A 12,012-nucleotide genomic window follows, 5' to 3' on the forward strand; every position below is an offset into this window, starting at 1 on the left:
TTTTTTTTTTTTTTTTTTTTTTTTTTTTTTGTTTGCTTGCTTTTTATGGTAGTCAACACACACCATAAGAGGTGCGTTTGCATACCAAAATAATCCTCCAATTTGTAGTTGCGTAACAGGCTATGGCAAAAAGGTTTACATCACATATTAAATCATCGCAGGAGTTTATTTTGTTTGACACGAGCAGCGCTTAAATTATTGTCATATTACTCTAGCTGACGACTATAGCACTAAAGTCCAGAAAACCGTTGATGAGTCCTGTCTGTAGTCTGGACGGGTGTCGGCACTATGTTCACGATTTACCCATCTTTGCTTCGTGACTTGAATGCAACACCACAACGGCCTCTTTACTCGAAGCTCATTGGTAAGGACAGGCGTCAATCAAACAAACGGCTTCGCTTTATTCCAGTAATCCCAGGCCAGGCCTGGAATAGTTGGGAATGGCACAGAACGGGGGCAGGACTGTGAAGATGTCGACCTGCTAAAGTAATTACCACGTTGTTTACGAAGCTGGATTAGTGGATACATAATTGAAACAGCACTGAAAAGCATATCTTGCTACATCAGAGGTGATTATGGTGTTATTTCTGAGCTCATAATAACCGTTTAACGATAGTTCGTGGTTAGCAGCTACCGTACAGTAGATAGCATTTTTTTCAACCATCACTGGCCTGTATGTGTCTGTGGTGGGTGCTGGCTGTTTAGTGAATTTAAAATGTAAAATGTCAACCCAGTTTATCCCTATTATCTACGTAGTCATCCTTGATAAGGTATGACAGCTATTTTTTATAAACACTATTCTTAAAGATGGGACTAGCTGTAACCGTATCTGTCATATTGTTCAGTTACTAATGCTAATGGCGTAAACCGTCCTGTGATGATGCAGTTTGGCATATCTACTGTATTAGCCACGTTTTCTAGAAAAGAAAAATCCTTTTTTTAAAGTTATAACTCATAAACATGTACAAGATATTAAGTGAGGAGACGCATGGTTTTACATCTTTTGACATTATTTTTGTGTAGCGGAGACCCCAAGATGCGATGTAAGGTATGATAGTATGTAACGTCATTTCGTCATATGTTAAATAAATGTTTACAGATTGAGGACGGTCACAACAACAAAATTCTTACTATTTTGATTCCCCACCCAGTGCTCTACAAAATGATCCACAAAATAGTGGTTTGTTGTCTTTTTTTGGCGTTAAAATGATGGGAATGTTTTCAGTTTTACACTGTGTTGTGAACAAATAGAGTGTTAGGTGTTATGGTCTGCATGCATAGAAGAAGTGTCCTCCCTGTAAACTTATTATCCTTGTTTTCTTTTATTAAATTGTGTTATGACATCTGTACAAACAGGTCCTTCAAGAGGATAGTGCATACAGTGCATATATAATTATAATAGGACTATATTTTATCACAAGACCATTTGAGAAATGTAACACCTAAAAGAACAACCTGTATAGAGGAGACAAAGGATCCACACCTATCATTCTTAACGCTGTTACGTATTTGGACAGATTAATACTTTTAATACTCCTCTTCTGCTTGGTACAGTCTTCCGCCTCAGTTTTCAGCAATAAGGATTAACAACAAGATTTATTTGTGCTATATCCTGCCCCTGATTTTTTTATGGAATAAATCTGGTTTAGTCCTGTGGGTGAATGGTAAAAACAAATGGTTAGTTTTCACGTTACGTAGTCATCCTAGTATGACTCAATAGAGGAATACCGGGTATTAGTCAGCATAGCAACCTGGCTAAGCACTAACTCATACCTGGCAGGCCTCCCCGTTGATGTGTTTTCTAGTCATTTGGCTGTGCCGAAAAAATTTTGACTAGTTTTTGTAAATTTCTGTTAGGGAGTTAGTTTGGATTGACTTGCTTTTATCTCTCAGTGTGTGTTTTATTGTCTTAAGCCAATCATTTAGAAGCAAACAACTAAAACTTGTATCTTTTTAAAGTGACTTTTGTACTCACTTCCTGCAGTGTCCTAGATTTACAATAACATTCATAAAGGGATACATGGAATAGAAGGGAAGGAAATGCTGTTTGGTTGTGGTCCAAAAGCTACACACACCCACACACCCACAGGAGACTGAATGCCTCTTCTCCACTGAGGTCAGTGCACCGGCATTTCACAAATCTGCTCTCTGTTTTTCACTCATTCTTTCGCCAGCATCCGGTCTTCCATTGTCATCCCATTCAAAGGTCAAACAAAATTGGCAGCGACTGTAGCTTGCGTTATAAAGTGTCACCAAACTTACATAGTATACTCGAATCACTGCGTGCTTATTTCTTTGGTCTTGGTGGTCATTGTATGACAGAGTAATGACAGTGTTTGCAAAGTGTAGGCTGAGGACAGACAGTTTTCCCTGGATGTGGCTCCAGCTGTACAACCACATGTTTTTAGCGAAGAAAAGGTGTTTTGAACTTTGTTTTAAAATGTGGTTGTAATAGTAAGGTGCTTGGCAGTTGTGTATAAAAATGGATAAAGATAGAATTGCTCAGACTATATCTACTATTGTGTGGGGTGACACACACAAGGTAAACACTGTCTTGACTATAACAGGTTACATGACAATGTGATGTTTATTTAGATAGTGATTACACTCCTGTTTTCCATGAGCAGTTTTGCTTTTCTCCAGACTATGCTACTTTGGAGTGATTTTGGCATTGGGTACAGCTCATTGTTATTTTTTGTTCTGATTTTGATTGTGAGGTATTTAATGACAAACAGTAACGACTAACTATTAATTAGTGAAAGTTTTTGGCACCACTGAAACATCGTTTATCAAGCAGGTACATTTTCTGGCTACAACTTCACTAAGAATTGCTGTAGCCATTAGTTAGATGAAATGATTTGCTCCAGCCAACACATATACGCACTGTCTCAAAGCAAACACATAATATTGAATTTGTTAGTAACCGTGCATATTTTCTGACTTGCACACAAATTTAATTAATTTACTGGAAACATGGGTATATTATATATGGACTGAGTTTGCTCTAGTATCTGAGTGCCAGTTAATGCTTAACACTGTAAAAATAGTACACTAAGGACAAATGAAGGCTTTTGAGTGAATTTGGGTTCTGAGAAATGATTGTATCACACGGTGGTCAGTCCTCCACAGGATTTTCTGTGTGTGAGTATACGTGGATGTTTTCCATGGTTATAGAATGAAATGTCAAACAGAAAAGGGCAAAGCCTGTTTTGGAGAGAGGAGGCAAACAAACAATGTTGTTTTTATTCTGTGAGTTGGTTCTTTCCTAAAATAGGACTAAAGCAGACATACAGATGAGATTTTGATTTTAAGTAGCAACAATATCTTTGTGGTTTTTCTAGATTGTGGTTACATTTATTAGAGCTGCAAGGACAAGGAGCAGAGGCCAGGAGAGAGGTATTGATTTGTGCTGGTGTGCATTTGCAGCTATCAGGTTCTTGGTGAGATTTCCCAGAATCTACAGCTGTTTTCCCCTGATTCCCATTAGTGCTATTTTTTCCGGGGTTCAATGGTCGTAGAATATGTTTGAGGTGGTGGAAAAATAATCCTCTTGGGATCCAGGAGCCCTAAAACATATGGTATAGTATTACTGCTCTTTTAGTGTGGGGACCTACAGTAAAGCTTGATTTATGGTTCTGTGCTAACTCTACACCGTAGGTACAACATAGGCCATGTGTAGCCTTGTACGCTACGCCATAGTGTGATGTGCATCTCTTCAGAAATGTAACTGCACGTTGTTGCGATTGGTTGCATCGCATTTCCTCATTCATGTGTGTCAGTGGCCAGACAAACATGGAAAATCCCCCTCGTTCTGTCTCGGTCAGTTCAGTGTCATTCACCCTTATTGGAGTAATTTCAGTAAAAATAACAGCTGTTCAACTAGGGCAGGGTGTCATCCCAGTACCGATATCTTGACTTTGATACTGGTTCCTAAATGATGCTTTTTCAATACCAATTTTATAAAATCAGTTTTAACAAAAAACAAAAGACATACATTACACATTTTGGTACAGATCATTAGTTTTATTTCCCTTTTTTTTGGCATTTTTGTACATTCAAAGCAGTTTCATAACATAAAAAGTAAACCTATTTACCACAACCTTAAGTTTTGTTAACATTAAAATCAATAAATAAAAATGTAGAAAAGCATTTTTCGATACTCGATGGTATTGAAGTAATTTCATCGATGCCATAAAAGTATCGAGGTTCGATACCCAGCACTAAGTTTAACATCTGTTTGTTTTAACTCCAACACGACCCTCTCAGTTTCAGTGCCCATTATTATTAACTTGTGAAGAAACGCAACACAGCTAGCATTCCAGCGGTGTAAAAGCAGGGCGACACAGACACACCAGTGCACAAGCATAAATACTCACAAGGCTGATGCCACTGGTGTAGCCTAAGGTGTGGTCTCTGTGTGGATTTACCACAGAACTATGAATCAAGCTAAGGGACCTGCAGCAAACTCAGAAACCATTTTGGTGCAGGTTCATGAAACACTGACACCATACAGCTGTATTCACTTGAGCCATGCATCTAAATTTTATCTGGAAGTATGATTTTTGATCTAGGGGAGACATTGAAATCCTAGCTAACTCTGCAAAGACTCTAATGACACATTTGGGTTAAGACAAGCACAAGTGTTCAAATTGTTGTATGTGCTTTTTGGCTGCTTAAATATCTGCTTGGTAGAGGTTTTGTGGTATTTACATTGTACCAGCTATTCTTTTGTTTTCATCATTGCATTTTGTTCCTGTATTTGCCTTCTGTCTTTCCACAGATTCTAGAGAAAAACTAAACTCGCTGGTGGTTTGGAAAGAAACATGGAGCAGGTCATTAGATACAGTATACTGCCAAAAAAGGTGTTCCTGTTCACCTTTCCCATAAACTTTCTCTTCTCAGAAGTCAGTGTTATTTGTGTGATCTCAGGTGCAGTAACATTATGGGCTGGAAATCACTGGCGATGAGAGTAGCTTGTTGTCCCTCAATGCAGTGTTGTGCTTTATTACTGCATTATTTGTTACCGATTTTAAGATGAAAGATAGATGGTGGAAAAGATAGAAGTTTGTTCTTTTTTTAATCTATCTTATCTCTCTGTTTTTATCTGATATGTCAAGAAACCAGATCTAGAAAAAAGTCTTCTGATTAGATTCATAGGGGTTGCATTGCTCACTCACCAGGCCCAAACAGCAGCAGTGTTTTTTTTTTTCTTTTTTTCTGTGGATAGAAGTCTGTTGGATTCTGCGGAGTGATTTATTTTGTTTTGCTTGTAATGTGCAAGAAAATATTAACGTAGCTAACAACCTTTTTTTTTTTTTTTTTGCAAAAGTAAACACAAAATGCATTAAAGCAACCTAAAATAATCTTGAACAGAGTGAAATAAATCACTTTTTATAAACTTTTAAAGTTGAGAATTTATTATTTCTTCGACATTTCAAAACACTCAGCATGAACATTTGTTGGTGGTTCCACCACCATAACATTTAGGGACAATAGGCCAATGAAATACAAAGTTACATTTTATTAGATGGAGGCTACGGACCAGTCACTGCACAAAGGAGGGGGTGGGGGAGTTGGGATAACAATGCTCGTTTTAATTTTGTCAGGAGACATTGATATCTTTGCTAACAGACATGAACCTTGTTGTTCACATAGGCTACTGAAGAGAACAGCTCTAGAAGGTGACATGAGAAGTGTCACAGATTGCTGTGGAAGGAATGAAAAAAGAAGTAGACAGAAATTTGCAGCTAGCCAGTTGTGAAGTAGATGTGAATGCTGGATACTAGGCTTGGAAAATGACTGGAAATGATAAAAAAAAAAAAAAAAAATTACAATATCACACAGCTGTTGTGCACATGCCAGTGGTGGCAAACACATGCTTACATTCTGAGTTTCTACTTTCTTTTTAAAATCTGCGGAGGTCTTGTCGTTAATTCCGCGGGCACAGATTCCGTTTGGGCCTGGTGATCGCCTTATAAATTAAATTGAGTTACCTGCTACCGTTATATTAGGGTCACATTGAATTATCTGTCTGCAAGCATACTCTGTGGCTTTGTCCTTTGTTTCAGGTTAGGATCAGACTCTTTTATTCAGTTCTTCCAAAATGATCTGTGCTTGTGTGTGTCTGTGTCTTTCACATCGAGGTAGTGTCATTGTGGTAATGGACTTGGCAGTGCTTGTGGGCGTTGCTTTTTCAAGCTACCAAGCTGTTTGAGGCCTGTCCCAGCCTGTCTCAAGGGGAAACCAGACAAACTGCACTGCAGCGTCTCAGTGGCAGTTAAACACACAAAGACAGAGGATTACACAGACGCTCACCAAGGCCAAAGCACATAACAAAATTATTGCAACACCTTCTTTTGTCGGGTGTTTTTTTGTCGGGTGTTGTTAGAGAGAACAGTCTCTTAATGTAGCTACGTGCTGTGTTTTTAACATGCACTGTGCCAGAGCAGCTTTCTGGTTAAAGGTGCCCAATCCTAAATCATAATACCAAATCCTAAATCATTCTGAAACAGAAATAAAAGTTGTTTGTGCTGGAAAGTGTAAGGCCAGCTGACACATGTTTATTTGTATAGTACACATGCCATGACTAAAGCATGCTCAGCTGGATAGAAAAGCAGCAAAGCCAAGCCTCCAACATTCAAAGACTACTGGTTGAGAAGAGGACATGGGAAATGGCTTCTCTCTTACCACGAATTTGGTTGAAATTCCTCACAGCTTAGGTGTTACCTCTCTTTTTGTACCTCGTACTTTTTTTAAACCCCTCTTTTTTTTTACCACTTTTCTGTCTTTTCAAACAGGGCACTCTGTATATCTTGCCTTTCGGGATGTCCAGCCTGTTGTCACTGTAGTGGAGAGAACCACCACCTTAGGATCTGCAGGCAGCACCTCAGCCAGTGTATAACCATGCCTCGCTTAAGTGTCCGTCGCACATTAAAGCCTCTCCGCAGATCTGTCTGGATCATCTGTGTTCTCCTGGGCCTCTCCACTGTGCACACTCATGCCAAAGATGGTAAGAACCAAACTACATTAAAGGAAAAGTTCACTCTTTCAGTAGTCTGCAAGGCTCAATGAGAATAATGCTAAATATTGAGGCGTTCTAGCAGGCTCACGTGGAAAGGTTTGCTCTGTTTGCTGATTTAAACTTGTGTCGTGAACATTGTGTTTTAAATCACTTAATCCTGACTCAACCGGAGTGTTTTTTTTTCCTCCTTCAGTGCTTACTGTACCGCAGCAGCTGAGCTTGTCACCCAACATGTATACACAGCAACTCTCAATATCCTGGCTGGGAGGAGCAGCCACAACCTTTGACCTCATAATTTTAAGAACTGAGCTCAATGAAACTGTCTTCTATGTAAGAGCATTTCTTTTTTGTTATTTTGTTCCCATGGTTTTATTGGCCATTTATATTACAAATCAAATACATTCTCATGTGAAAAGAGTGATAGTGTGATGGGATTTTTGATCCTAATATGTGTAGTGATAATTGAAACTTTAAAAAAGCTCAGTAATGATGTATCTGCTGGTTTGATTTTATAATATGTTATAAGCTCTTGCAGATGATATAATGGTTTGTTCCTTTTCTTGCTGCAGAGATGACTGTCATTACCAACAATAATCAGTTTCATGTTGTTCTGGTTCAAATCCTCACAATGTTTTCTCTGTAGGAGACTGTGTCCGTGACAGTGAATCAGGTGAGTGGTCAGCACCAGTGGAACTGGACCTCTGTTGAACCTCTGGAGTGCACCTCTCTGTCGATCAAAGTCCGCTCTAGAGATGGACAGACTACAAGTGAATGGAGCAACACTGAGATACTTCAAGGTCAGAGCAATAGTAATTATATCTCTATGTATTAGAGGACACCAGTAATTGAGAAATATAACTTGTCAGATTGGGATTAACATGATGATTCATACATTCAGGGAGTGAAGGCCATTTCTAATTCAAATTCACTCTCTGAAGTCTCTCTTTTAAGATGAACAAATGACTTCTCTAAATACACATCTCTATTTCTGTCTTCCTCTCCCTGTTTGTCTTTCATTTGAAAGTTTTAAAGAGTCTGCTTTCTATTTTCTCCCTCACTCCTCCTTTTTAGGAAACGATCTCCCCAGCAATGACAAATTCCAGATGTACCCCCAGGACAGAATTGTACCTGTGGGGGCCAACACCACCTTCTGTTGCATTGTGGGAGAGGGGAAGCCCTTTAACCGCATCAGATATGGCACAACGATCATGAACACGACACGACTGAGTAGGCGAAGCTACGCCACCACAGTGGTTAACCAGAAGCTATCTGGCAGGACGGGAACCAATGTAGTTTGTGGTGGCGACCTGGTGTCAGAACTGACTGGAGCAGTGGTGTTTGTTGGATGTAAATGAATAAATGGACGCATAAGACAGATCATCTTTATTATTATGTAAATATATAATGAGGCAAGGAAGTAAGTTTCTACATGTTGTTCCCATCCCTAGATCCACCACTGCCTACTGATTTTGTGTGTGAGACTCATGACTTAAACACAGCTGTATGCTACTGGAGTGAAGGACGAGACACAAACTTGTATGGCAAACGAGGAACACGCTACTCGGTGAACAACAGGTATCACATTCACACTTACACAGCAATTTACTTTTAAAAATAACCAAACAACACCTGGGATCATACACGTGCAACCAACTGGTTTTAACCGGACCTGAAGCCTGATAGATTGTGGGAAACCGTAGGGCTCTGGCAACACATCTCTGATCTGGAGATAGAATTTTTGAAAGTTCCCAATCAGCGAAGTGAATTAATAATAGTGTTGTTTTACCATACATGAGAAAAATCACAGACCTGCTGTCCTATCACAAAATCCTGTTGTTGGGCTGTTTTGTTATCACACCACCACCCCACCAGAGTTAGGTGGAGCCAGACCCATCCTTTTAAGCACCTAGTCTAAGTAACTACTTGCTGCTACTGTGTCCATTTAATATTGATAGTGGATTGGCTGTCTTCCAGACCTTTTACAGGAAGCATCTGAAGACTGGCCAGAAGAGATGTTACATTATGAATTATTTTGATTGTTTAGATTGGGTGAAGTGGTTATATTTTAATTTTAAATAAATTTGATTGTCTGAACTTATTCAATCTGCCATTTATTTCTTATCTTTTCTGTATCCTTAATGAGAGCAGCCCACAGCAGAAGCAGAGAGAGTGTAGAGTACCTCGATGGGAGGGTAACTGGACACTGGTAGCTGTGAATTCTCTTGGCCAGTACAGCCTCACTGACTCTGCTGAACTCATGCACAGAGGTTGGTGTATTCCCCTTACCTTATCAAAATCACTGGACTGATACACACCAACAAGAAGAATTCATATGAAGTTCATTTTTATACCAATTTTTAAAGCTGAGTTAAATATAGTCATCAGTTCACTGACTGTTGCTTCATCCTTTCTCAGTGCGCCCAGTAGCACCAGCAGATCTGAACGTTGTCGCCCATGCCTGGAATGCCACTGTGCTGTGGCAGTGGAAATACCACAGCTATTCCTCCCTGGCCCTTGTCTGCCGAGTAAAGCTTACCTCCCATGGTTCCAACACAAATGTGAGTTTCCTGTGTGTGTGTGTTGCAGGAGAAGACCGCTTCTCCATTTGTTTGTATTTTTTTTACTCTGTCTTTCTCAGTGTACAGAATCTTTCTTGTTTTTTTTGTGTTCTACCAAATTTCTGTTACAGTGTACTAATGACTGATTACTTTCAACAAATGCAAGCTTGTATTGACATATTCTTGCCACTCGTGTGACCATCCATGTTCCAAATAGTAATGAAGCCTAATGTGTGTGCCCAGTATACCTACTCCAGTGTGGGTCTGCAGTCAGCGGTTCTTTCGGATCTGTATCCTGATGAGGTATATAGTGTACAAGTCCGTTGCAGTGCCCAGCAGCATTTCTGGAAGTGGGGAAACTGGAGCGAAAAGATTTCCTTCCACACCGGTACCGATGGTAAGGCATTTATTTGATCATCTATTAAACTAGTTAATGTGTGACATTTTTGCCTGATAACTAACTTCAGTGATTAATCAATTCTTTGTTAATTGGTTTACTTATTTTATACTTATTTAAGCTTAAATAATTATTACTAATTGTTAAGTATAACTAAAGTGTATTTTTTACTTCTAAACTGTGATAATTTGTCTGTTAGAAAATACTGTAGACAGTTTATTACTTTTAAAACCTTGTGACAGTTCCAGATGCTCCTGATGTATGGCTGTGGATGAACAGGGACAACACTGGGCAGATTATTTGGAAGGTATTTTTTAATTTATCTGTAATGGATTGTTTGAGATTTACAGCCTACAATTTGCCTACTGTGGAGAACACAGATTTACAGCATGGTTACATAAGCTATGTTCACAAGTATCTGAAATTGTAAGTAAGAGATGACTTAAGTTTTTTATGTCTTTGTCCTGCCCTCCTTCCCTCCCTTTAATTTTGGTTTCTTTTAGCCTCTGACACAAAAGCAGAGCCATGGCCAGATCACAGGTTATGAAGTTACCCTCTGGAACGTTGGAGAAAAAATAAATTTCACAGAAATCCTTCAGATGGATACTTCTGTAACAATCAACCTCACACAGATCGCTACCATTGGCAGTGATGACAAGGTCATAGCAACCGTTATTGCAAAGAACGCTGACGGGGAGTCTCAACCTGCAAGTGTAGTTATACCTCTGCGTTTGGCAGGTATGTGGAAATGGAGAGAGTCTAGTATATTTACCATGTAAGAAGTCAAAAAGCAATTAGTTTGTTACATGAAGTTTAGTTCTGTAGTCATAAAGCAGCAGCCAGTTAGTTATAAAAGAAGAATATTTACACTGCTGCATATGCATCTTCTTCTTTCCAGATGTGGAACCTCTTGCTGTGTCCAGGGCAATTTATACAGACAGAGGTTTCACTCTGTTCTGGCAGAGCGATGCCAATGCCACCTGTGGTTATGTGGTAGAATGGCACGATGCGTCCTGCACGCGGGACTGCCCTCTGGAGTGGACAAAGGTGGCTGCTGGAAACACTAATGTCTCTGTTGAGTCAGGTATGCTTGCCTTGAAGCCTTCTTTAAAAAGAATAAACCAAGTCTGTGGAAAGAGAGCATGGTTTATAACATATGTCCAGTACATTTGTATAGTCAGTACAGGCTAAAGCTGACTGTCCCCTGCTATTCTTGGCTGTGTTTAGTGATTTATAATGCAAACAGGATTTTGAAACCATGTTATACAATACGTATTAATTTCTTTTGCCATCAGCAACCTTCCAACCGGGTGTGAGGTACAACTTTTCCTTGTACAGCTGCTCCTCAGAGGCCCCAGAGCTGCTGCAGCGCTGGCAGGGATATATGCAGGAACTGGGTACGGATAGCACTGCATGTGGAGAGCTTATCCTTTTAGAAGAAGCAGTGGCTTCAGAAACCATACTCTGCATTTTAATTGTTGACTCTTTGTTCTCATTTTTTGTTATGCCTCTCTCCCTTTTCTTCTGTTTTCTGTCCTCCTTAATTGTGACTCCAACAGTCCCTTCCAGTTCTGTCCCTCTGTCGACCACTCAGCAGCGCTCTAATATTCTCCTTACCTGGGGAGAGATCCCCATGATCAGCAGACGAGGGTTCCTCCTGGGCTACAACATTTACATCAGTAATGGCTCCCAGCTCACACTTCTAGGTAAATGTTATGATGTAAAGTGCCACCTCTATAAATAATACACATACAGTGGGTGCGGAAAGTATTCAGACCCCCTTAAATTTTTCACTCTTTGTTATATTGCAGCCATATGCTAAAATCTTTTAAGTTCATTTTTTTCCTCATTAATGTACACACAGCACCCCATATTGACAGAAAAACACAGAATTTTTGACATTTTTGCAGATTTATTAAAAAAGAAAAACTGAAATATCACATGGTCATAAGTATTCAGACCCTTTGCTCAGTATTTAGTAGAAGCACCCTTTTGAGCTAATACAGCCATGAGTCTTTTTGGGAATGATGCAACAA

General features: G+C 39.5%; 1 protein-coding gene across 1 annotated transcript in view; it reads left to right on the plus strand.

The window, feature by feature from the left end:
- Nucleotides 1-388: 388 nt before the first annotated feature.
- lifra (LIF receptor subunit alpha a) overlaps nucleotides 389-12,012 on the plus strand; it is a 15,443-nt gene continuing 3,819 nt past the window's right edge. Inside the window, exons 1-14 of the mRNA XM_020593959.1 lie at nucleotides 389-569; nucleotides 6,798-7,009; nucleotides 7,215-7,351; nucleotides 7,665-7,818; nucleotides 8,093-8,368; nucleotides 8,470-8,596; nucleotides 9,170-9,288; nucleotides 9,437-9,579; nucleotides 9,823-9,976; nucleotides 10,219-10,283; nucleotides 10,480-10,714; nucleotides 10,875-11,060; nucleotides 11,272-11,373; nucleotides 11,536-11,682. Of these exons, the coding sequence (XP_020449615.1) occupies nucleotides 6,904-7,009; nucleotides 7,215-7,351; nucleotides 7,665-7,818; nucleotides 8,093-8,368; nucleotides 8,470-8,596; nucleotides 9,170-9,288; nucleotides 9,437-9,579; nucleotides 9,823-9,976; nucleotides 10,219-10,283; nucleotides 10,480-10,714; nucleotides 10,875-11,060; nucleotides 11,272-11,373; nucleotides 11,536-11,682 (1,951 nt within the window). The 5' untranslated portion in view covers nucleotides 389-569; nucleotides 6,798-6,903. The remainder of the gene's footprint in view (nucleotides 570-6,797; nucleotides 7,010-7,214; nucleotides 7,352-7,664; nucleotides 7,819-8,092; nucleotides 8,369-8,469; nucleotides 8,597-9,169; nucleotides 9,289-9,436; nucleotides 9,580-9,822; nucleotides 9,977-10,218; nucleotides 10,284-10,479; nucleotides 10,715-10,874; nucleotides 11,061-11,271; nucleotides 11,374-11,535; nucleotides 11,683-12,012) is intronic.

This window comes from Monopterus albus, unplaced genomic scaffold (genome assembly GCF_001952655.1).
Source record: "Monopterus albus unplaced genomic scaffold, M_albus_1.0 scaffold20.1, whole genome shotgun sequence".
Classification (NCBI taxonomy): Eukaryota; Metazoa; Chordata; class Actinopteri; order Synbranchiformes; family Synbranchidae; genus Monopterus; species Monopterus albus.